At 36.9% G+C, this 27,096-nt stretch overlaps 1 protein-coding gene across 3 annotated transcripts in view; it reads right to left on the bottom strand.

Annotated features, from left to right (window-relative positions):
• Positions 1–27,096, bottom strand: part of EPRS1 (glutamyl-prolyl-tRNA synthetase 1) — a 72,345-nt gene that overhangs the window by 41,717 nt on the left and 3,532 nt on the right. Inside the window, exons 2-15 of one of the 3 annotated variants that reach the window (XM_019822211.3) lie at positions 26,450–26,534; positions 22,794–22,893; positions 21,755–21,911; positions 20,103–20,242; positions 18,714–18,808; positions 14,536–14,662; positions 13,649–13,841; positions 11,712–11,883; positions 9,732–9,965; positions 8,357–8,441; positions 7,881–7,940; positions 7,559–7,579; positions 2,366–2,476; positions 204–340 (exon numbers count right to left, since the gene is read on the bottom strand). In XM_019822211.3, coding sequence (XP_019677770.1) covers positions 204–340; positions 2,366–2,476; positions 7,559–7,579; positions 7,881–7,940; positions 8,357–8,441; positions 9,732–9,965; positions 11,712–11,883; positions 13,649–13,841; positions 14,536–14,662; positions 18,714–18,808; positions 20,103–20,242; positions 21,755–21,911; positions 22,794–22,893; positions 26,450–26,534 — 1,717 coding nt within the window. Of the gene's footprint in view, positions 1–203; positions 341–2,365; positions 2,477–7,558; positions 7,580–7,880; positions 7,941–8,356; positions 8,442–9,731; positions 9,966–11,711; positions 11,884–13,648; positions 13,842–14,535; positions 14,663–18,713; positions 18,809–20,102; positions 20,243–21,754; positions 21,912–22,793; positions 22,894–26,449; positions 26,535–27,096 lie in introns of those variants that run through there. The other 2 variants (XM_011291144.4, XM_019822212.3) reach the window with 2 other exon arrangements.

Here is a 27,096-nt window from a genome sequence, read left to right on the forward strand (position 1 = left end):
CAAAACATATCCCAATATCCAATTAATTAATTGGAACACATATGTAAAAGAAATTTGTTATGTGTCCAGAATTGGCAGTTTCTACACCTGAGCAAGTTAACCAGTTGGGAAAATGAATGAGTCGAAATTAGGTAATTTTTAATAATGAAGAAACTTAAGAATTTCCTTTCACATTTATTTGAAAATAGATGAAAAGTTCTTACTTGTTTATTTTAATAATGTTGATGTTGCCCCAATTTATGAAGGTAACCATCTCACCCTCTGATAATGTCTCTGCATCAGCACCTTCAATGAAAACTTTAGGACTGTACCACACTGGCTTTAAGCCAACATCAGGATTCTGATTTAAAAAAAAAAAAAAAAAGAGTGTTGATTGAAACAACTTATTGAACCCAGCATGCAGATTTATATATTCATTCATTTTATTCTTTAACCAAATGTATTACCTATGCTAGTCCGAATCCCAGCTCTATGACAATGAGTAAGCCATCTGACCAATAATGCTAAGGGGAGTCAGAGGAAGTGACCTGTCCCTCTAAACTTACTTCCAGCCTAAAATTCTTTGTTTTTCAGAGCTAAGCCCATATTATTTGTCCTTGGTGTCCCTCCAAACAGAATCTGCTTTGCTATCCTCAGAATGTCACTAAAGCTTTTTCAGCAAAGGAGAAAATAAAGTCAGTCCTGATCAGTGACTACAGAGTATTACAGGACAACAGATGTCCCCACAGCAGGAAACTGTGGACCTTTCATATTTTAAAAAACAAATTTTAACAAGTATTATATTTGCATACAGATAAATTTTCTGCCTTGTCAGAGAATGTGTTATGTAAAGAAGAAAAAAGACCTAAGGAATAAAAAGAATGCTGTTAACTTTCAGTTGTTTCACTTCAAGAGAAAAAAGTATAAGAAGATCCTTTGAAATAAATCTTACACAGCATGTGTTTAATAACTGTTCAATGAAAGTACCAATATATCTGAGAAAAATTAGTATATTGTATCAAGCTATATTCTGCTGGGCTCAGAACAGGATGCTAACAGGCTAAATCTATAACACTTTGTGAGGGTAATAATAATGAAAATTCCACATATCAAACTGAGTAATCCAGTCATCATTTAAAGTGTATTTCCAAATCAATTAGTTCCTAACTTATTACTTTCCTTTATCACTTACTCTATTAACTAAGCTATCTGAATACATTTAACCATCATTTTAAAAGCAGCAGCACCCTTAAAAAGTTTTATCCTCACCATTCAAATTTCAAAACATTCAGTTAGCTTCACAATTAAGCTAACAGTAGTGATATATCAGATACTACCACTCACCGGACTGAACCAATAAGATGTAAGATAAAGGCAAAGCCAAATCAATAACAGACACACACACTTTCCACATCTTATCAGGAATCTCCTTAAAATAACTCAAATCTTTAAAGTCAAAAATAGCCATGTCATAGAAAGGCAATCATATTAAGGCTGCATCTTAGAAAATCCATAGCTCTTCGTGATGCATATTGTTATACGTGAGTTAGTCTGTGAATGTAACGTAATTATGAGTAAGGCTATGAGGGTAGTGAATCGGTCTATGAATCTCCATCACACAATGAAGGTATTTATAGACAACCCCCAAAGCTGCAATACATGGACCTATTTTTGCTTCATGACTGTCAACCAAGCAGTCATAACTATCTAAGACAACAACCATGCTTTAACTTAAGAGGAATTCCCCACTATCTACATTTAAGATTTATATTCTCTCTTTGCTGATACTTTCTACAACAGAGTAAATGATACTGTGATAGATCCTGGACTAAAATCGTAATTCAAAGGGCGCTTGGCTGATTCAGTTGGTAAAGCATGTGACTCTTCATCTCAGGGTCATGAGTTGAAGCCCCTTATTGGGTGTGGAGTCACTGGGTGTAGAGACTACTTTAAAAAAAAAAATGTGATTAATATTACTAGGTCTAATGTTTGGCTTCAGGACAAAGAAAGGTAACGATGAATAACCTCGTTAACAGTGAATGCACCTCATCTTCCCTACAAAGATAAGAGCATGAATTGTAATACCTCATCTTTCAAAATGACTCCAGAAAGATCAATCTTATTTATATACTTCCATACTATCTCTACAGAATAAGAAAAAGAGGCACAGAGGGTAGTAGTTCTCTGAGAGGTGTTGTGGATTATTACTAGAAAAATTTTCTTCAGCAGGAAACCCACAAAAATATTGACTTCAATTAGTATCAACCCCTAACAAATAAGGTTGAATAGAAAATGATCCCCAAACCACACTATTACCACTAAGCCACATTGTCCCCTCTTTAATCCTGCTCCTTCTGAGAATAACATTGGTGGAAGTGAAGGTGACCTTTGGGTGTTTGGCTACTTCCTTCATCTCCTCCTGAGCCTCAGGGACATTCACCGGAATCACTTCTTTCTTCAGTAATGCAACATATCGCGGAGCCACCGGGTCAATAACCTGCAACAAATGCACCCTCGTTTTAAAACATTCAGACATTTTAAAAACTTCATAAATAAATAATAGCACAGGAATACTAACTGGCTTTCTTTGTTACTGCATTTACTAATTTTTTGGTTTACCTGCTAACTCTTCTAATATTTAACTGTCAAGTAGAAAGAAAGAAAAAAAACAATCATGAAATTTAGAGTTCCTTTCCAAGAATTAACTACTAACAGGTAAAAAAGAAACCAATTAGTTAAAGCAAAATACTTCTTTTGAAAGTCATGTTTTACTCTAGTATAAGAAGGTGAGGAAAAATTATCCTGTGGGGTTATGTATCAATCCTACAGGTAAATGTGTTACGTAATTTTGTATTGTTGGGCAAGTCCATTTTGAAAGAATATAGATACATGTGTTTTAGTACCGTTTTCAGCGTTTGGCAACACAACACCATCAAAAGCAAAATAGCATTAGGTCACTATAATAAGGCAATTCTATAAATCTTAGTATAAACAAGACATTTCTACTGGTCTGCAAGCCATATATACAGGGAACGCTGTGTTCCCAGTACTCAGCAAGGGCCTGGCACACACAGGTAATGAACAAGCATTTGCGGGCTAACTGAACAAATGGTCGTGCTCCCGAGGCTCTAAACTAACTCCACCTCCAAAACGTGAGTAGCCTGCCCTTCTAGGTCTGATGTCTTTTCTTCACTTCACTGTTCAAAATTTAAAATGATCCATGATGACCACATATAACAGCAGTGTTTAGACACTAAATAAAGCGTATGGAAGAAAATGTAGATAGAGGCATGTGTAGAGTCAAACAGCTAAGTAGAAGGATGCAGGAAATAGTGGTATGGCTAATTAAAGTTGGCTGTTTGGTTTGTTTTGTATTAACTTTGTCGTTGCCACTGTTGGGTTGGTTTTTGTTTGTTTGCTTTGAGACTATTTTTCAGCTTCTGAAAATTATGAGTGACTCGAAACATCCTTAGAGAGTCCCTCAAAGAAACTAGAAAAGCTACTGAACTTCCCCTTGTCTGCTACTCCTAATGGCTTATATTCCATGTCGGTAGTAGATCAACACCAGCCTCTCAATTATTTCATTCTTTGCTTCCCTGAGTTAGCTTACAGGTCATTCTTACTCGTTTGGGATTTCTTCATTCAGCTACAACTGGGCTAGAATGATCCAAGATTTAATTAGTGACTACTCAGTTCAGTATTTAAGCCAGGAAGACAGATGAAATTTCTTTAAAGTTACAACCAGACAAGCCAACCTGACAAGTCAGTTTCCTCAACTGATGAAAGGAGTAGAAGACGGCCTCCCATAGCTGACTACCTGAGACGCTCACTCAGGGCACTGGCCGGCACTGTACTTGGGCTACTCGACACTAAAAGATTATCAAGGTAATGGTCTGAAGTAAAGTCTAGGAATCTACATATTTTTTAAGTTTATTTATTTTGAGAGAGAGCATGAGCAGGGGAGGGACAGAGAGAATCCCAAGCAGGCTCTGCACCATCAGCACAGAGCCTGACACGGGGCTCGAATTCACAAGCCGTGAGACCGTGACCTGAGCCGAAGTCAAGAGTCAGATACTCGACCGACTGAGTCACCCAGGCACCTCTAGAAATCTATTTTTAATAAGCATTCCATAGATGGTCAGGATCAGACAAGTTTGGGAAATCTTGGATTAAAAGATTTAAATCTTTTACAGCTCTAAAATTATAGTTTTATTTATCTAAAGGTTTGTAATTCTAAAACTTTCTGGATCAAATTACTCTAAAGGGTCCCAGGAATTTCAAGGAGTTGCTCTAGCAGACACCACCGAGTGGGGGAAGGACAGGCCTCGGACTGGGCAGAAGAGGACTCCAGAACCCTCGACACACTTCAACCAGGACACCCTTTCACTGACTGGGGTTTACTTGAAAGTTGTTCATTTCAAGGAAGACTCTGCTTGTTTCGGGTTGAAGAGGGAAGTCTTTACGTAAATTTTCTAGCTAGGAGCACATGAGGGTAAAGATGAGATTTGGGGAAAAAGCTATTATATTATCATACCACTGAAATACTAACACAGATTTTAAAATTAAAGCACTAGATAAAATTTGATGGAAGTAAATACTATTCTGAAATGAACACCTTAATAAAGCTTGTGACTCTTCTGCTTTGACTGAAGACTTCAAACCTTAACATGTAAAACCAAGAAGGAAGTTAGAGAGGAGCTGGTGAAATGTCTATCAGTAATAAGGTAGATCATTTAATGGAAATGGATTCTATTTAGTTATTCTGTATTAGTTTCCTTCTGAGATGAAAAGTCAGGCTAAGAAAATACAGATTATAGTAGTTGCAGAGGGATACTAAGATTATTACCACCCCACATGTCGCTGTCTCCTTCATCCATTTCTCCTCTCTTCTCTTTACTATATATACCACACTCTGTAAATAAAGCTCTTTCCCCAAAGGAGAATGTATTTAAAGAGTTCCAGCTAATCCAGAGTTAATCCACTTGTCTTGTAGCAGGAGATGCTTTAACACAAATGCTAAGTTACTAAGAGTGGGAGAGTGTCCAAAGAATGACATTTTCTTTGTCCTTAATAACTGCTTCACAATGCCAGAGCATTAAATTTAGTTCACTGATGCTTCACTTACATTTTATTTGCAGAACTTGGAAAAAAAGAACAAGCCACAAAAAAACAAAGCAGTGATCAGACTGAATGTGACATGAGCCCTAAACAAGAGATCTGTACCGCAAGGGTCAGAGAGAATGGCAAAGTGAAGGACATGTGGGAAGATGTCAGGAAGGCCAGCAGTAGAAACAAAAAGGAAAAGAAATCCTCTGGAAAAACTGCCTAATCCAAGAAGTGAGATATAAAGTTACTGACACAGAGGCTGTCCAACTAACTGACTCAGCCAGGTCATCCTACAGTGAGTCTCAGCTGAAGGTCCAACTCCTCCCTTCAGGGCTTCTAACTGCTCCCTTAGTCCTCCATGTTACACGTGCAGATGACCAAGACTAACCAGACATCAGAGATGCCTCTGATACGCCTTTAACAGCAAAGAATAAGCCTAAAGAAACAATCTGCAGGAAAGAGAGGTCATGAGAAAAATACTCCTAGTGATGTTAGCATTCTAAGCAGGAACAGAACAAGAAGCAGAGAATAAAAAAGGAATCTTAGAAATATGATACATAAATGAAAACCTCAACAAAAAGGTAGGAAGACAGAGTCAAGCAGATCTAGCGGAAAGCAAAGGCAAAAGAGAGAAAATAAAATTAGAGGACCAGTCCAGGAGGCCCAACATCTGCTCAAGAAGAGTTCCAGAGAGAAGAAAACATAGTAGAGAAAAAATAAAGCATTCAAGAAAATTTCCCAGAACTGAAGGAATGAGTTTCCAAACTAGAAGCCACATGTTCTTCTGATGGATAGGGATGAAATCAGATCCCCAGCACAGCACATAATCATGAAATTTTTTAAGTGAAAAAAAAGTCAGGCGCCTGGATGGTTCAGTGGGTTAAGCATCCAACTTCAGCTCCGCTGATGATCTCACAGTTCATGGGTTCAAGCCCTGCACCGGGGCTAAGAACACAGAGCCTGCTTCAGATACTCTTTCTCCCTCTCTCTCTGCCCCTCCCTCACTTGCACTCTCTCTCTCTCTCTCTCTCTCAAAAATAAACAAACATTAAAAAAATAATAATTAAAAAAAAAAGGCCATATACAAGGTCTCAAAAATCTTCATCCCTTGCCCCCTTCTCAGGGAGCTACCAAAGGACGGAGTACAGCAAAGCAAGAGAGTAATAAAAAGAGAAGGGAGATCCAAGAACCAGAGGATCCATCACAGAACAAACACAAAGGGGATTCCGGGACGATGATGACTGACCTCAGAAGACTGCTTGCTATGCTTCAGAAGCTAACGGGCCCTGATCTAGATCAGAAGGGAGTAGCACAGAAGGCTCTGGAAGAGATGTCTCCACAATGAAACTGAAAGTACACTGAGGCATAAGAACATCTTGTCAGGAAATTTAGATAACTTGCAGAAAGCTGCAGACAGAATTAGAAAACTAAACAAATGAGGGGGAAAACAAAACAATCAGCTACAAGAAAGCCAACAAGATATAAGAAAAAGAGACCCGCATCCCTGCTTTCCACTGTAGGAAGTCAAATAAGGATGCCTGAAATTAAAAAAAAAAAAAAAATCAAGTACGAACACACATCTTATTTAGAGATACAGGCAAGAAAAATACCAAAAGAATTACCCAAAAGAGCTGAAAGTGATTTCTCTAGAGGGAGAAAATGTAAGAACAGAAGACAGGAAAATCTGCTATTCACTTTAACAGACCCTACAGAACTCTCTAACCATAATGAAATATATAGTTCATACAATTGAACTAAGTGCACATGTATGATTTTATTAGAACTGAAAACCTGTAAAATTTGGTTAATTAATGAAAAGTACTCCAAATTAACTTTACCTATAAATTCTACTTGTACTTATTATTAGTAACTGCAGCAACAGAAAGAACCAATTAGTTCCGTTATGTATCAAAAAACACACAAGACTAAATAAAACAAATTCAAGACACATGCGAGACAAGCAAGTATTTCTTGAGGCAAGGCATCAGCACAATCAAGCAGCAATAAGAAAAAAAAATTACAGAACACAATCACAGAGACTATAGTTTAAAACATGGCATTTTAATGATTTGCCTTATTATAGTGTCTAAGCATCTGCTTCCAATTAGTAATTAATAATGTCCATATGCAGTATTCCTTGACTTTAAGAAATAGTTAAAAAAATAAAAGCTAGATTCAGTTAAGACACAGTGAACCTTCAATACAACTCAATGAAACATACAACTTTAAAACTCTGTCCTCTCAGTACACAAGGGAACAGGAGAGTGGAGTTAGCCCAACCTTCCCTTTGCCGCTAAGAAAACTAGAGGACATGTTTTTTTGAAACTAGGAATAATGCATTTTCAATGGATTTGTATAAGCAAGTCTTTTATATAAATGTGATTGTGCTTCAAGGCTGTATAACATCTCAGGTTATAACATGTATGCTAAAAGCTATGTGCTAAGTAAGGCAGATAAAAGCATTAGGTAATACCTTCTTACAGAGAGCTCGCAGCTTGAAAGCAGAAAAATGAAATGCAGTGTTCATAAAAGATTGAACGAAAAAACTGTTACCGTTCCCCACTAACTCCAAGTTTGTTTGTTTTAATCATGGTTACTTGCTTGGTATAGCTAATAGGCTTAATGCTCTTTTTTATGTTTAAGAAAGGAAAACATTCCATTTTCCTGAAGGTCTGCAAAATGACAACATCCTTCACAAAATTTTCTCTACAATGAACACATTAATGAATTCCACACATATTACATTATTCGGGAGTTAGGCATGAGAAAGGGGGACCAAGAGTCAAAACATGTACCTTTTTATTAAATGCCCAAATTTTGTCCCATTCCATGTTCACAACTGAACGTGAAGAGCCCTAGAAAAACAATAAATAAAACGATTTAAAGGTCAATAAGTGTCCATTAGAATATTTAATTAAAGCACGCATGTTAGAAAAGAATACACCCAATAAATACTGTTGACTTCCACTGGGATATAAAACTGAGTGTGCACAAACCAATCCAGTTGCCCTGAACAGCTACAGTCAAGAGCACATATTTCAACAGGTAAGCATACCATGGCTGCCTCTGTCCCACTCCAGCTTAAGGGTTTAGGACATTCTCAATTTTCCACTATTAGAAACATACTCCTTAAAAAAAAAAAAAAAAAAATCCTACCCTTACATTAGAAGGAACAAATAAGGAACAGAACGGACAGAAATAACAGAGACTAAAGGGGTATTAATGAGACATGTAAAAACACCGAGAAGCCGGAAAACAAAGCGTAGGTCACCTGAGCAGCAATAAACTGTTTCAGCCCTTCGACAGTCATCCCTCTTCTGAGCACACCACGAACTGTGGGAAATCGGGGGTCATCCCTGGGAAAGAAGGAAATGTTCAGTTACCAAGGAGAACTCTTTAATGTATAATCACAAGGAGTACAAAATGCCTTAATGAATAATAAACTATAAACAGCTTGTGAAAAGACTTGTGACTAACAGTTGCTTATAAGAACTGGGTTCCCGTGAGCCCTCGTTCATGGAAGAGCAAAACTCCTCTCTGGTCAAATACTGCTCAGTAAAATAAATGTACTAGAAAGAGTAAAGTACATTTCAAAAAGACACAAAGGTGACAGCTTCAAATACAGAAAATCCATGCACTAAGACATTCTTATTTGCTTTTTATTTTACAATATTCATGGTCTCTATTCTATACATGACCATGAAAATCAGAGAAGAGATGGTCTCATGTCATCCACATATGAATATACTTCACAAAGCCCTTTGGGTTATAAAAAAAATATACACATTTGGGTTATAAAAAATATACACACTGCTTATTAATATTCTGCAGAAATTTGCACACTTTAGTAAGTATGCAATAAAACCCTTTGCCTGGAGCCCAACATTTGCCTTTTGTCAAATATAGCTTCACAATAAACCAGTATAAAATACATCTTATTCAACATATAATACTTAATACATACTGTCACTATTATGTGATGCCAACAGAAACTACTGAATACATTCTTATTTAGATAAAAAATATTCATGACTTATCAGCATGGTAACCCATCTGAACAGGTTTTGTTTACACAGATACATGGCTACAAGGTGACTTTAATTTTCATACTCTTCTTCCTCATAGAAATCCCATATAGGTTATTAATATGCTACCGAGATTTGCAAACTTTTCCTAGGTGCTGAATCCTCTGGGCAACCAACTGCTCCACAAGGTGGATCTTCACCACCAAGGCAGAGACCATTTATGTCTTTGCTTCAACTCAGGGCATTTTGGTCTTCATGGGACCCAGCTGAAAAGAAAAGCCTCAGAGCCTCAGCAGTGTGGAGAGTGGTAACCAGATCTACAAAGGACCAGAGTCACAACTATTTTTCTAAACAATGCTGAGATTTGCAGAGGCTGTGCCCTTGTGTGTTTCATTCCCATGCACCAGGGTCCACAATGGGCACTCCATGTTTGTAGCATTAAAATAAAGGGGAGGGGAAGGGGACCCGATGCACTGGATGAAATAAAGACAAGGACCAACACCCCTAGAGACCCACCCATTCCACCTCTTCCCATTCATCCTCCCCACCACTCAAAAGTTTTAAAATCACTGATATACCACGTTCTTCCTTCCTCTCAATTCTAAGTAACAGTAAACATACCATCCGTCTACCAATCCTTCATTGACAAACCATGTGAGTTTTCTCTTGGATAGCACTGTGTTGTTGAGATTTAATCGACTATATTCCCAAATATACGGCTTCCTTATGCCTAAGGCTTCAATAATCCAATAAAACTGTTCATCTCTGTCATGGTATTCTGTTGTTCTCAGGGCATGTGTAACACCTTCAATACTGTCTACTATGGGGCAGGCAAAATCGTATGTCGGATACACACTGGAAAAAAAGAATATTTTTAAAAGCAAAATAAAGCATTTTACCCTTTCCATATTAGATCATGCATTATAAGCAGCAACAATAATTTGAAATAATTCCTTACAAGTTAGGAATTTCTTAAAAATAATAGGTTTTACAACCCATAACATTATCAAAGCATATCAAAACATCAGTCTTTGAGGAAAATAAATCAGTTAACCCACTCAATATTCAAACCAATTCACAGCAAATTCCACAATCACATTTCTGTAATGGCCAATGTATACCATGGTAGAAAACAATAAGCAATATACATACAGTTGACCTTGAACAACACAAATTGGAACTATATGGGTCCACTTACACATGAATTTTTATAAATACAATACAGCACTATAAATGTATTCTCTCTTCCTTATGATTTTCTTAACAACATTTTCTTTTCTCTGGCTTATTTAAGAGCACAATATATATTACATATAACAAACAAAATATGTGTTAATTGTGTTATTGGTAAGGCTCCTGGTCAATAGGAGGCTATTAATAGTCAAGTTTTTGGGGAATCCAAAGTTATATACAGATTTTTGACTGCACAACCCCCTGCATTGCTCAAGAGTCAACTGTACTTAATAATTCAAGGGAAATTTTAGCTTTCCAATATCTTAATTAATCCCACACTCAAGTAAATCCCTATGCTTAATCTCCTGTGATTAAATGAATTCAAGAACAAAGCATTTCCTTCTCTGACAAGTAAAAGGGAAGAAAACTAGGTTAATTAAAATTCTATTTAAGGTGGAATAGTCTCAAAAATAATTTCTGATTAATATAATGTACATAATGCACAAGTACTTTTAATTTGAATTTTAAAAAATATGCCGTATTATGCCTTCTAATTTTTAGGCTACAACTTCATTAAACTTCTACTTCATTATGCTTAGCAATTATTTCATACTGAAAAGGCACATCCAAATTAACTTTTCCAATGTATTCAAAGTATTTGCCTAGTAAAATGAGTAAGCACCCTGTTAAAAATGAGACTTACTAAAAAAAAAAAAAACAACGAAAGATTTGTGTATACATGTGTAACCACACCCATAATGTGTTTGTCTACATACGGACACACAGATCTATACCCACAAGTTTAAAGAAAGTCACGTTAGCTAAACAGGTTATCATTTACATTCACTAATCTCTTCAGAAGTTATGATTCAGCATTTATCTATAGTGGGTTTCTTCAAAGTATAAAAAAATACATTCTACGGTTGCTTTATATGGTAAATTAATGGAGAAGGGGAACCCATTTAAAGAAAAAGAATCTTTTAACTGAAAACCCACTTAGAAAACTAATCAAAACTAGAAAAAAAACCCCACATATTTTCTTATAATGCTCACATTTCTGTAAAGTTTCAAGTCTATCACTTTTTTTTTGTGAATCAACTTATGCCCAGCAGAATCCAAGTTTATAAGAGGAAGAAAAAGATCTTCTAAAGGTACACACCACAATACACCTAATCGATACGTAAAAAGCAACTTTAGGCAAACTGAAGGACCTTAAGAAGTACCTGAGAAACAACCTAGTATAACCTTAATCAATAGGTGAGTAAACAGCCCAAGAGATTAGGTTACATGCTTTACCAAAAGCAGTTATTAATCTATGAGTGAACAAAGATCCAGGTCTCTTGACTATTCTGCATCTACTCTGTGTGTAGAGGCAATCAAAGTGAAATCAGAGTAGGCTGCCTAGCATAATGAAAGAGATACACCTACTTGTATTTATTTCCAGTTCTTGGATGTGGCTGAATTTTACAGCGATAAAGCGTTGGGTCTCTCATACATCCATTGTTACTACTCATGTCGATTTTTGCTCTCAGACAACAGGACTGACCAAACTGGCTCCCTTTTTTCATCTCTTCCCACATTTGTAGATTCTTCTCAATAGCTGTAAGATTAATTATATTACAGTTTAATATATTACTAACCTAGTTGAACTGAAATTATTTTAATGGTTTACTTTTATATTATAAGCACACTCCCCTAGTTTAAAAATACCATCATAACTGTATGTATGTAGAGAATGAGTTGTCAATAGAAACGAACGTGGCCTCTTAAAAATAAATAAATATACAAATTAAAAAAAATAAAATAAAAAATAAATTAAAATACCATCATAGTTTCAATATCTGATACGAAGAGTAAATGCATCATTTTTTATGAAGAAGTCTCACAAAAAACACTTAGGAAAAGTACTCTATGAATACGCTTTCAGAAGTCAAAGCAATACATTTCACTGATATAGTACTCATTTAGGGTAAGAGACCTGGGGCACCTGGGTGGCTCAGTCAGCTAATTGTCCTACTTCAGCTCAGGTCATGACTCTTGGTTCATGAGTTTGAGCCCCGCATCAGGCTCTGTGCTAACAGAGCCTGGAGCCTGCTTCAGATTTTGTGTCTCCCTCTGTCTCTGCCCCTCCCCTGCTCGCACTCTGTCTCTCTTTCAAAACTAAATAAATTTTTTTTTCATTGAGATAAATAAATAAAAGTAAGGGTAAGAGACGAAACATGAGACTTGAAGGTTTTTCTCGCCCTGTGTTTCCTACTTGCCGATCAAGGCACAGCTAGCCAGCCCCTGAGCGTCTCAAATTTAATTCTGCTTTTGAAGCAGAAGCATTCTGTTCCTCTGACTCCTCATGCTCAGGGGACAGACCAGACTGGCCTGATCCACAGGGCCCACAGGCATCAGTGCTGCAGCCTGTGCCCATGTAAAGAACATGGCTTGGGCTGTGAGCCTGAGTCCATGGGCTACCAGAAAGCCCTGTCAGTCATTCCAGTGGAAAACAGGAGACTCTTGGATCAAAAAAAAAAAAAAAAAAAAAAAAAAAAAGAGAGATCACAGAAAACAATGATACAAATTTCATCCCAGAAAATTCTGTCCCAAGTAGCTATGGTTCTATCTTGTGAAAATACTGAAAACCTGCCCCATGCAAGTAAGAAAGAACTATTAAACAATGACTTTCTGTGGAAGCTCCTGAAGATATGATGGACACTTTGCCCTCAAAAAAAATCAAATGAGTCTAAAAATACAGTTGTTAACTATTTTTGAAAATGTTAGGGAAACCTCAAAAAGAGGGGAAAAAAAAAGACTTTTTAACAATTTGACAACAATTCACTATACACTTCCCAAATGTGACATTATGGCAACATAAATGCAGAATAAAAACAGCCCCAATCAGTAGCTCAGGAGACAAGTAATGAATAAGAAATATGCTTTTTCGTTAAGTGGTATCTCAGAGGTATAGAGTTGTACTAACTAAGCTTACATATTACATTCACATGCTGAAAAGAAGATTCGGGTACTAATAACATGATCACTGAACCTCTTAGAAAGGCTAAGTATTTAAATTGGGAGAACTACAAAGAAATGCAGAAGTACTCACTGCAATGGAATGAACACAATGCAAAGGACCAAGTGCAGTGAGACACTATGGGCACAACTACGGGCACACACACTTCGCATGCAGTTGTGACATCAACAAAGTAGTAACAATGTAAAGATGATAACGAAAGAAAAAAAGAAACCTGTGATGAACGTATGGATCACATTCCCAAATGGGCCTCAAACCAGCATCTTTCACAGAAATCTTGTTCTACTAAAGAAGTAGAACACAAGACCGCCAATTAAAATATAAGACATTAAATGAGCCTTACAGTTTTTTCTATGCTTGGATTCTATCCTCTGCTCACGTTCTGCTTTCATCTGCTCAGCAGGAGTATCATCCACATAAGCCTTCCCTTCCTGAATTAGCTTCTCTGCGTATTTCATTATAGTTTCAAAATGATCCGAGGTATAAGTAAATTGATCCGGTTTGATATGCAACATTGCAACATCCTCCAAGATAACCTGCAAAGAGAATCCAAAATAACCATCAACTTATCTTTTGCATTTTCTTGTGTATTTTCAATCCTTGATACTGCATTTGGGCAAATGTAATAATACACCATCAGTCAAAAAAAAAAAAGCCTGAAAATGGTTGTACAAGTTGTATATTAGGTCAGAAAAGAAAAAAAAAAGATAATCATTATACTAGTCTCCAAATTTTCAGCTGAGAAAGCTGATTTCATGATGGAGCTTTCCATTTACTCTGGAAAACTGGTTATTATTGGTCATACCGACAATCATTTGCCCTCTCTTTGAACATATTGCAGTGCTTCTGAACAAAGAGGATAGAAGAGGCCAAGAAACCTCCCCATTTTCTGATACCTACTTGGTGTTTGTTTCATTCACACACTTACAATTATATGACAGAAAGGAAGCCTGTCTCTAGTGACCAATTCATTTAAGAAATTGGTACTTATAGGAAAACATAGCACTTTGGTAAAATTGTACAATTGAGGAAGAAAACAGTAAGTGGAAGTTTTTTGCTATAGGAGCTCAATATTGCTTGCCTTAGGTCTCAGACACAGAATAGACAGATGAGGGAAAAAGGCAGCTATGAGAACAAACTTCATTTATTTTCTTACCATGAAGGTATCCAGTCACCCTCTAATTTTAATTAACTTTTCTGACAAAGGGTCATCACTACACCTTTAATTACCTTCTCAAAATCTTCCTTTTCTTTTTCGGGATTTGTGTCATCAAATCTCATGATCAGTTTCCCTTTAAAGTTAACCTGGTAGTGCTGGTTCAGAAGAGCAGCTTTTGCATGCCCAATGTGTAAGTAACTAAAACAAAAACATTTCACAAAGAAACTCATTAACATGTTTTACCTAAATACTTGAACTTAACCTTCCTGAGGAGATGAGAACTAAACAAAAATCCTTCTAGTTGGTACTCCCGTCATAGTTTATTTTCTAACAAGAAAGTACTCTGATAGAAAAGCTGACCCTCACAGGAAGAAAAAGACACTACAACATTTATAAAGTCATCACAAGAAACAATTTCACATGGAACATCTCACAAAGAGACAAGTGATTTAGTCACGTTACCACCTTAAGGAGAATCTTTTTCTTTTTTACAGAGGAAATGAGTGGTCGTTTAGTTAGGGGAAACCTGCTTCCTGGAAAACGGTGTCCAGGGTTACACGGGAGTGCGTCTGCACAGAGACCTGACTCTGTGGTGGACGGAGCACCCACCTCGTGCACGCCAGCGAGAGGCGCCTCTGAGATCGCCACTGCCACATGCTAACTCGTGGACGGACACGCGGGAATCGGGAAGCTGCAGAAGAGCCACTTATTCTCAAGGCTTCGATTTTCTCAAAAGCCAAAATACAAGGATTTCAACTAAAGGACTTTACAGGTCTCATCCAGGACCAACGCTCCATGAATTGCAATCTGTGAAAATACTATTCTGTTCCTATGGGCAGTTGGCAATTACAAGGAATAAAATATATCAGAGGCCCTGTTGATATAATAAGTCACCATTTCCCTTGATCAGTGAAGTGGGTAAAAAGCAGTATCTTGTACCACTAACGATGAAAATACACTTTCCCGGGCAGCAAACAGGGCATGAAGTGAGGAAGTTTAATAATCCGCTCTCACGAACTTTTATTAGTTGCCACTGACAATGGTAGCCACCGTCTCCCTGCGCTAGTCTCCTAGTTTCTCGCCCACCTCTAATCTCAGCTGGGGTCAACAGGGGAGAGGAAAATACAACTCCTTGCATGTCTTCACACCAGTTTTTAAATCAATCCATGTTTTAAAAATTCACGCAGCATTCTAGATCAATGATTCAATGTTAAGAAGGATTTATATGCACCAGTTAATGCAGACAAGTACAAAGCAATGCATTTACGGCTATTCAAAACTTTCTATATAAAATAAAATATAAAAATTATTTTATATAGAAATCTCACTGGTATCCCAGATGAGATTCTAAAACAGAAAAAGGACATTAGTAAAAAACTAATGAAATCAAAAAAAGGTATGGAGTTTAGTGTTAATAGTAATATACTGATATTGGTTCACCACTTGTGACAATGGTACCTTAGAGTAATGTAAGATGTTAAGATCATGGACAACTGGGTACGGTATATGTGGGAACTTTCTGTACTATCTTTGCTACATTTCTGTAAGTCTAGAACTATGCTAAAATAAAAGGTTTACCGAAAGTAAAATAAAACAAAGGACCGTAAAATAAAACAAAGGACCGTGAGTTCCAAGAAACAGAGACACCTACTGCAGTTTTCATGGAAAGTGTTATACTTGTATCATGTTATACCTATCATTAAAAACAGAAAAAAAAAGACAACTACTAATCACTGACTACTCATACTATATGATAGTTAATGTGCTAGGCTTTACACAAAAGAATTAATTTAAGAGGAATGAGGAAATCAAACCATTCTCTTACACTTAAAGATATTATTTCTGGGGGCACCTCGGTGGCTCAGTAGGTTAAGCGTCCGACTTCGGCTCAGGTCATGATCTCACGGTTCGTGAGTTTCAGCCCTGCGTCAGGCTTTGTGCTGATTCAGATTCTGTGTTTCCCTCTGTATCTGCCCCTCCCCTACTCGCACTCTGTCTCTCTCTCTCTCTCTCTCTCTCAAAAATAAAGATTAAAAAAACAAAATTAAAAAAAATTTTAAAGATATTATTCTGAACCTGAAATAATGTGTGCAGTTCTAACAAGTCTAAATGTCAAGAAAGCTAACAAGACTATGAAATATTCACAAGGTAACTAAAATAGTAATCAGCTCAAGAAACAACCTAATTGGAATAGCTAAAAAAGTGAGATTCGCGCTATGTCACAGTTAGCACTTGTGCTGAATAGGGCTTCTGCCACCCATAACAAACATAGGCAATAGAACTTTAAGTCAAATGGATTCTAGAACCAGATAGCACAGGTTTCAGTTTGGCAAATTACTAAAATGTTGAATGAATCAGTTTCCGAAACCATCTGTAAAACGGAGATGTTAACAGTGCTTTCTTCACAGGGCTATGAGGATTAAAACGCTGTGTGTATAGGGTTTGATAGTACCTGTACATAACAGCTTCTATATACGTTAGCTAGGAATAAGAAAAAGGGCTGGGGTGCCTGGGTGGCTCAGGTGGTTAAGTGTCCAATTCTCAATTTCGGCTAAGGTCACGATCTTACAGTTTGTGAGTTTGAGCCCTGCATGGGGCTCTGCGCTGACAGTGCGGAGCCTGGATTCTCTCTCTCCGTCCACCCCTCCCCAGCTTGCGCACTCTCTCTCTCTCTCTCAAAAATAAACCTTAAAAAAAAAAAAAAAAAGAAAGAAACAGGGCTGAAGCCGTGCCTTCTGGCTCTTCATGAAAGACATAGAAAAATAAAAAAGAAAAATTAAAGAATTCTTTAGCAGTATACGGGGATAGGACAAAAATTATGAATAAGAAAACAAAACAAAAACCCACCAAACAAAAAAGAAGATTCCCAAAATACCTGAACATTAATTTATATTCCAAATCCCAAAATTGTATTTGGCCAAGACTATGGTCTCTGAAATTGACATGACTTATGGCAGACAAATGTGTTTTACAGAGTAAATTATGTGAGGCACTCACTATTCCAAGAAATGATGGTGACAAAAATATAAGAAGATTCTAAAAGGACAAATGTCCAAATGCCGCAGCTATAAACAGCCACTGCTTAGAAAGTGGCTTTTTATCAAACCATTAAAGTCACTCACTCCCAACGGGAAAGCATGACCTGTCGCAGTAAGCACACAGGAACAGAACACAGGGCCGCATGGACCCAAGATGTCAGTAGGAATTAAGTGTGTATGAGAAGTCTTATCTATGAGATTCCACTTAGTCAACTATCCATCAATCACTTAATGATTTAGTCTGTGAATTTTCCAAAATCCTTATTTCTCTTTCATCCCCTTCCATCAATCCTTTATTTTGACACCAAAATCAGCAAACTTAGAAAAGCAGAGAGAAAATGCAGAATTCTAAAACAGATTTTCTTGTCAATGGTGTTTATGAAAACTTTGTGGAGAACTCTTAAGAACAACTAAAATAAAATGGATTTTTCCTTATCTGCCACTTTCTGTTATCTACACATTCCACTTACCACAAATGGGTAAGAAAATCTGAAATTAAGCAAAATTCTGGCATTAATAAGAGGTATTTTACTGTATTACTCACTATCACGGGAAAGGGGCTATCACAAAGCTTGTCCGGTATGCTCACAGAGGCTGGTGCAAAGGTGGACTCCCCCTGACCTTGGGTAATGCTGGGCAAGGCCTGAGACAGCCCCAGGCTGGTGACCACCAGCCAGAACAGTCTTCTTCTCTATTGCACCCTTCAAATATTATTTTCTATTGGTGCCAAAAGTGAAAGGGGTTGGGAAACATGCTAACAACAGAAAGAATTCAATAAGAATAGGCTTTTCAGGATGCCATTTTATTTCGTAAAAAAGTAACTTAAAAATAATTCTACCATAATTTCTGCTCACCAAACGAACTGCTCAGGATACAAAACAAATCCCTATTAAATGAGAGCCTAAAAATCTCAAAATGCAAATAAAACTTAAGGGTTTCTATTTATGGAAAGTTTCCTATTTATAGCTAAAATTCCATCTGGGGCAAAATAACAATGTTGTCTAATTGCTTTAAAAAGCTAAAACTACAAATTCAATACATTAACATTAATTATAACAGACTTAAATGTTCAGAAATTTGACCCCCCCAACAATTAAAACCTTACTCATTTTCTTCCATATTAGTAATCTAGTAATATTAAAAGCATTTAATGGTCTTTAAGCTTTTCCACTAAATATATTTCATTGTAATTACAAGTTACATTTTCTTACCCACTAGCCTCTGGAGGAAATCTGACAGTAACCTTTCCCATCTCAGCACCTGGAAGCTCAACAAATTTCCCAACATCTTGCTTTTTCTCAGATGTCTGAAAAGCAGAAGAAAAACAACATATAAAATAGTTACATCGTTAGATGTTTAAGAATACACTCATTCAACAAATACTCAATACCCACTATGTGCCAGGCACGGTTACAAGACAAATGATGAATAGAACGTCATCCTTGCACTTAAGGACCCCAAATCTTGTGAAGGACATAAATAAAACTAAACACTGGCAACAGACCATACATATGTATGCATAGAATGCGTTACAGCAGTGAGTTGAAGTTAACCAACAGCATCTAGGGTCATCAGGAAAAGCTTAAAAGGAGGTAAGAACCAAGCTGGACCTTAAAAAGTACGTGGAGATACATCAGATGCAGAATGTAGAAGGTACTCATTCTAAGAAAAGGGGTAACAGCACAGGTAAGACACAAAGACAATGCAATGTCTATGAAAAGTTAGAAATACATGGGGTGGGTGAATGAGCAAAGAAGCTGAAGCTGTTGACAAGGTCCAAAATACGAAGCCTCTTATGAACTTGCTTTTAGGTTTTAGGCAATGAGGAAATCTCAGGGGGTAATGGGACCATTTATTTGTACTTTCTAAAATGATACCCAGCCCAGTGCAGAAGCTAAACTAGAAAAGAGAGAGACCTTTGATGAGATTATGGTATTAAATCAACAGGGGGTAATGAGGCCTCAATAAAAATCAAAAGCAGTGGAGACAGAAAACATAGATATGAGAACACAACTTGTTGACTGATTTCATGGGAAAAAAATGGTGAAGGATGAATGAAGATTTTTAGCCAAAACAGCTGAGTGGACTGTGGTGTCTTTACCCAAGCAGACAGTAGTTTTCAAATTTTACTGTGCCAGAAAATCTTTAAACTTTACTACGCATGCCTAATATGTTAAACAGATCACAGTACAGAGACCTTGGGAAGAGAATCTTTTCTACTGTACTCTACATCACACATCCTAGAGAATCAACAAAAAGGCTCTGCAGAAGCCTAGGACTCAATGGTTAAAAATCAACAAACAGGAGAGAGTCAGGAGGAAGAAAATATGGTATAACTATAAAAAGGAGGTTTTAGTTACTTGGAGTTTGGATTTCCTAAGGGACATACACCAGATGACCATAATATTTTAGACATATAATTACAAAGATTAGGCTTTATGTAGTTAAATAATTAAAGGTAAGCTAAAACTTGATAATCGCCTTGGCAGATTTTTCCAAGAAGATCCTTTTTCATGGATGGAAAGGGGAAAAAAAACCAAACTATTAGTAGGAATAATTTTCTTTTCAGATCTACAGTCTCAGCATTAAGAATGGCTTACCACTTTAGCTTTAGTCGTTGAAACGTTCCACTTGGTACCTACGGACTGGAAGGCCTGGTGGGCTTCAAGGAAGCCAAACCAGCGTTTGACATGCACTGGAGTTTTGTTCTGTTTCAACTGTTCCTGCCACGCCGGATTTCCTGTTAGCAAACATAATTTTAAAACCATTCAATAAATCTGCGACTTTGAAAGCAAAGTTCTAGTTGTAGTTAATTTAAATAAACAAGATGGCTTAAAGTTGTTCTTCTATAGGGGTGCCTGGCTGGCTCAGTCGGTGGAGCATGTGACTCTTAACCTCAGGGTCTTGAGTTCAAGCCCCCTGTTGAGTGTGGAGTCTACTTACCAAAAAAAAAAAAAAAAAAAAAAAAAAAGATACACTTCCATAATGAAACATTTTAAATGTAAACACACATTGCAATGTTTTCATGTAATTCTTTAACATACTTTACAGAATTCACAAAAGGTAATTAAAACTATTTCTGCAGTTCAACTCAATGAAATGAATACTAAATCCTGCTCTCAACACCACCACACACCCACTGTAAGGCCAATGCCACACTTTTTTTTTTTTTTTTTTTTAAAGTTTATTTGAGGGGAGGGAGAGAGAAAATCCCAAGCAGGCTCTGCCCTGTCAGGGCACAGCCTGACGACACAGGGCTCAATCTCAAGAACTGTGAGATCATGACCACAGCCCAAACCAAGAGTGGGTCACTTAACTGACTGAGCCACCCAGGCACCCCAACCAATGCCACATTTCGTAGATAAGGAAAAACTTTAAGTAGATCCACTAGAAAACAAAATAGAAATCAAGATCAAGAAGTAGCTCATTTCTTCAGATGTAACATCAAAAGTAGGCACTGAAGGAAAATTTAATTAACATCACAAAGCTACATCCTTAAGATATTATCTTCCTTTTCACACATATTAAGTCAAAAATAAAAAAAAGACAACAATGTCAAACCTATACATGAAAACATTTAATTAGAAAAGGACTTCATTTTATGTTGGTTATTTTAATAATAATTGAATTTGGAGAAAAGTTTTAGCCACAAAAATATTACACATAATGTAAAAAATGCCACATAATGTAGAATTAAACAATGATAAAACCTTCTGGCGTATTTGCTATTTTTTTTTTAAAGAAAATAACAAAATTCAAGTCCCCTTTATACCTCTCATCAATCCCATAATCTTACCCTGTTACAAACTAGTCACAGAAGAGCAGATCAGTGACCCCCAAGAGAAACAACTCCAGATTACCCCCCAAACACATATACACCCATAATCAGAGACAACAATGCCTGCCTGGAGTAAAGGAATGGCTGAGACAGGAGAGGTGCTGACATAAATGGGATGAGGGCTTCTTCAGCAGGGCCAAGGTCAGCTTCATAGCCAGCAGGGAGATGGATTAGTAAGAAAGATGACCTCTAGGGACAGCAAAGGATAGGGAATCCCTGTGACTTGACCGGCATAAAGTAGCAGGTGGTCATTCCTTTGCAAGGAAGTCCTAAGTGACTCTTTCTATGTGGGTATGTTTGTGTGTATGCACATGTATATGTATGTACATATTCACATATGCAGAAATATGTACACTTCTTACTCATCAAAATATCAATTAAAATAGAACAACCTTCAGGAAGAATAATTGATACCTTTTAGGGTAGCCCAAACACATAAATCTGCTAAGCTCAAGGAATTTCCAACTAAGTATGTTCTCAGAGACAGGCAATGATTGAGCTCGTTGATTGCAGAAGTAAACAAATTACATGAAGACAATTTTGTGGCACTAAACTCCAGCCAGTGATCAATCTGTGAACATAAAAGATGGAAAATAAATGCACACCATGGTTTAGATTTAAACAAACAAATGGCCTTAGTTAGAGACATGCCTATCTTATCTCCAATTACAGAATCTGCCATTATGTGGATTTAATTCTGGTCGCCTGGGAACTAAATTGGCATTAAAATAGACAAATTTCATTCATTCATTTTTCATTTTAATTTCATTCATTTTTCTGTTTTTTCTTTTTGCAGGGGTGTGGAGGGGCACTTCGAGGAAGAAAAAGATTTGAAAACTGGCAGCAGCAGGAAGGAATAACCAACTTGATCAAAACCGGCAGGTGATTATCCACCTGCAAAATTTAAAAGTAAATTCTTAGGAAACTATTCTTTATACTTCAAATTTTGCAAATTTAGGAAAATTAGAGCTGACTACAAACAAAGAGAAAAGCATCTAAACAATTGTACAGGAAGTTAATCTACTGTTGCTATAATTAATCAAAGTATATACCTAGAAAGGAAAAGAGAATCCAAACTATGTGTGTGACCCTGGGAAAACCTCGTAATTCTCTAGGCCTGCTGCCTCATCTGTAACATTAAGGGAGGTGCAGGAGATGATCTATACAGTTACATCCAGGTATGAAATTTTAGGACTCTATGAAGAAGACAGCACTCACTGACCCAACAGGACTGCTGGTGGGGATTAAAAGTTGAAATTTAGGAGCTAGGAAGTTTTTTCCTGAAAATAAAAATAAGATGAGAATTCCTTAGCTAGGTCTGTAACTAAAACTCCATCAATAACCTTAAATAGAATAATCATACATAAGTCAACAATAAAATGAAGTTCTCAAAAGAATAGAAGTATAAATCAAAACAAAAGAAAACAAACCCAAGGAAGTGTTCCTTCCTTACCTCAGTATGTTCCAGCAGGTTCGAGCCATAGAGCCTAGCTGTAGTCGCAACTCGAGCCAAGTAGCGAAGTATGGAATTTATGTCTGTGAATACCACATTTCTAGAATACAAGCAGGAGATAAAATATTATCATAGCTCTAGCAAATCAGTAGGAGTCATGAGACTTACGAAGAACTGTAAAAATAGAACCCTTACATTTACCATGTAGTTTCTACTACAGTTTAAAAAAAATCTGCCTTAAAAAAAACAATCTGCCTAATTCATTCTTTACTATCAAATTCCTATATGTTCTGAATGTTCAGTTAAATCTGACAATTCAGTTAAGAGTGGACTATCTATACTGCTTTGTCCTTCTAACTATTGTCTATTCAGTGGTGAAAATATGAAAATATAATTGGGATATCAAGAGTAACTGATGTAAAATAAATCAAGGCAGAGAAGTCAAGGATATACAGTCATAAAGATGCTAGTTGTATCAACTTCCAAGTAAAGATGACAGATCAAACCATATAAAAACTGTTCTGTAAAAATTATTTTTTAAAAAGACACACACCCATAGGAAAAAGAGACTAAGGAAAAGAAAAGAATAACAATAAAAATTCAGAAGCTAGAGAGATGAATTTAACAGGTCTGAAGAAAACGAATCTTAAGCAGACAGTGGACAAAGCTGAAAAACAACCTAACTTCAATTTTAGAATCCACAAAAGACTTAGGAATGGAAATAAGAATGAACTGGGGCTAAAATTAGGAGGGCTGGTAAAAAGTCTATTTAAGAATCAGTTGGAGGACACACGGGTGGCTCAGTTAAGTGTCCAATTCTTGATTTTGGCCCAGGTCATGATCTCATGGTTCATGGGGTCAAGCTCCAATTCAGGCCCTGCACGGACAGCCCAGAGCCTGCTTGGGATTCTCTCTCTCCCTCTCCCTCTGCCCCTCCACCACTTGCACACACACATACTCTCTCTCACAATAAATAAATAAACATTAAAAAAAAAAGAGAATCAGCTGGAAATAGATACCATCAAACCCTATTCTGCACAGCTGGGCTGCTTCTCTTATTCAATCTTGGCAAAAACTGGAGGTTTATTCTCTAAGCACTAAAACAGAAGGTCTCTCAACTGGCGGAAATTGGTCACTGCTGAGTTGGTTTATGCAAGTAACTGGGTAAATGAATATACATATACTAGATGCTGAGGTCTTTAGCCTTCTTCCCTCTCTTAGCTCCCAAAATATTCTGGTATGAACTCTTTACCTTCTAAACAAGAGACTGAAAGTCTTCATTGAATAATCCCATCAGCTTAAGAAGAAATAACTAAGGATACTGACATCAGAAGTTCCCACTAAATAAACTGCTCAATCAGACCAAAGTATGCTCAGAGCTGACAAGCCAACCCTTGAGGTCAGAATTTGCAAACAGCTTTACATTCCTACCAAAATCTAAGAAGGTCATCAGGAATTACCAAATATTTGAAGAAAGCTTTTAACTTAAAAGATAGTAACCAAAATAAGCACATAGTAAAATGCAACCTGGACAAATTAGGAAAAAGAAAACGAAACAATATATTGCAATCATAAAATAACAAGATACTGTTAAGAGAAGTACCCAAAAAATAAAAAACAGCTCTTAGATACTAAAAATATAGTAGCAAAAATAGAAAAAACTCAATAGAAAAAAATGGGATGATAAAGTTGAAGAACACTCCAGAAAGTAAAAAGAAAAAAATAGATGGAAAGTGAAGGTGATACTTAATCCTAATATCCCTATAAAGAACAGAAAATGGAGGAGAAAATCATCAAAAATTTTTAAACATTTTCCAAAACAGAAGGATTTCCATTCCACATTTAAAAGAGACCAAGCACCCAGTGGAAGAGATTTTTTAAAAGGCCCACACGGGGCACGTGGCTGGCTCAGTCGGTAGAACATGTGACTTAATCTCATGGTTGTGAGTTCGAGCCCCAGGTTGGGGGTAGTGATTACTTTAACATCTTAACAAAAAAAACCAGACCCACACTAAAGCATATCACTGTGAAATTTCAGAATACTGAATCACCAGAAAATATTCCTGCAAACTCCTAAAGTCACACAGAACAGATCAGGAATCAGACAGGCTTCAAAAGAGAACAAAGCAAACAATTATTCCATGGAAAAGTAAAAGTTGTACACAAAAAGTAATCATAGTATGTGGCTCAGCAGTGAGTAAAACTTACTAGGTCATTACAGTGTAAACACTGAAAGGTGACCTAATCAAAATTACGATACAACTACACTAGGAGGAAGGAGGAGAGGGGAGTGGAAGAGTGTGTTTGAGTATGTGTTTTTGTGTATCTTGCCCCTTTCCCAAAATAAGTCTTTCTGTCAGTTTATTATGAACCTTTCAACACTTTTCAAATCTGCACCTTGCTGGAGAATATCCTTGAAATTTTCTTTCAATTTGGTCTAGATTCTACTATCTGGTGAAATACTGTTAAAAGAATCTGAAACCAGGTTGTGTCCATTTCTTAGTTTCATTAAACAAAAATTAAAGAGAATAGTATCTCCCTTTCCAGTCCTTTTTATTCTTTCCAGTGGGTTCCAAAAGAAAGATGTTTAATCTTCCATATATCCCAGGATGCAAATGATTCACTTTAATCAAAAACATATAGTATATGCTCATTGTAGAAAACTTGGAAAACAGAGAAGGAAAAAAAAAAAACCCAAACACCCATAATTCCATCACCCAGAAACAGACACTATTGAAAGTGCTGCAGACTTCTCAAACATATTTTTCTATGCAAATATGTGATTTTATCTTTACGTTCTGTTTTTTTAATATTGTAAATATAACCCACCACTAAAAGTTTTTCATAAGCTTTTTCACAGATGCCTAACATTCCATGCTGTGGATTTACCATATTTATTTATTTGCTATTACTACTAATTTTGAATATTTCCAATTTTCTACCAGAATAAATCACAGTAGAATTAAAAACCCTTATGTATAGGGGCACCTGGGTGGCTCAGTCAGTTAAGCATCTGACTTTGGCTTAGGTCGTGATCTCATGGCTCATGGGTTCAATCCCCGCATTGTCATGTCAGCTGTGCTGACAGCTCAGAGCCTGGAGCCTGCTTCGAATTCTCTCTGCCCCTCCCCCACTCCTCCACTCTGTCTCTCAAAAATAGACAATCATTAAAAATTCTTCACTCCTTGGGGGGCGCCTGGGTGGCGCAGTCGGTTAAGCGTCCGGCTTCAGCCAGGTCACGATCTCGCGGTCCGTGAGTTCGAGCCCCGCGTCAGGCTCTGGGCTGATGGCTCAGAGCCTGCAGCCTGTTTCCGATTCTGTGTCTCCCTCTCTCTGCCCCTCCCCCGTTCATGCTCTCTCTCTGTCCCAAAAATAAATAAACGTTGAAAAAAAAAAAAAATTCTTCACTCTTAAAAAAAAACCTCATGTGTAAATCTTTCTGTACATTTCTACTTTCTTTTAGATTATAAGTGGGATCAGATACCTTACTGACAAATATGTGTCTCTGGATATACTTCTCTTAAGAATGAAGAATAGCATACTTCTTTCTAGGGACAATCTACCAACTAGCAAGTAAAACAAGCACACAACATTGAATTCTGAATATTTCAAAAAATGCTGTTCAGTACTGAAAACAGAGATATAAAAGTACTTACTCAGACACATGAAGAATATTCTCTTTCCCTTCTTCAACAGAAATGCTGACATTGTCTTTCACATGTTCTACAGCCAACAAAGCTCCTAAAAATAATGACATGAAAAGATTTTTCTTTATAAACTTGAATCATAAAGCAGTAAGAATGACTCAACAAACCAGTGTTAAGTCCTGCAAGGAGTAAACTTTTTTCCTAATGGTCTATAAACAGAAAGTATGGTCTTCTGGTCTTGAGGAAATATTACATCAGAAATTATTCATTGGCACAGTCCAGCTGCTTTTGAATATGTTCAGCTTCCAGTTAAGGACACTGAAATTAATCTTTTCCTCCCTCAGAAGACAAGAAGAAATGAGAATAGCGCCTTCTATAAAAACTATTGTTAATAACATTTCAGTGATTACTATGTGGTGGACACTGTGCTAAATGCTTTACAGTCATCGGAATTTTCAACCTTTATGGTAACCTTAAGAGGTGGTCACCTTTATCTCCATTTTACAGAGGAGGAAACTGGGCTCGGAAGGATTAAATAATGAACCCAAGTTCTTGACTAAATATGTGCCACTCAGGAAGTGAACGCAGGTCTAAGGCAGTCCAGAATTCAAACTCTAAAACACGGTGTAATCTGCCTCTCAATACCTATTAAATAT

Source organism: Felis catus, chromosome F1 (genome assembly GCF_018350175.1).
Source record: "Felis catus isolate Fca126 chromosome F1, F.catus_Fca126_mat1.0, whole genome shotgun sequence".
NCBI classification, from domain to species: domain Eukaryota; kingdom Metazoa; phylum Chordata; class Mammalia; order Carnivora; family Felidae; genus Felis; species Felis catus.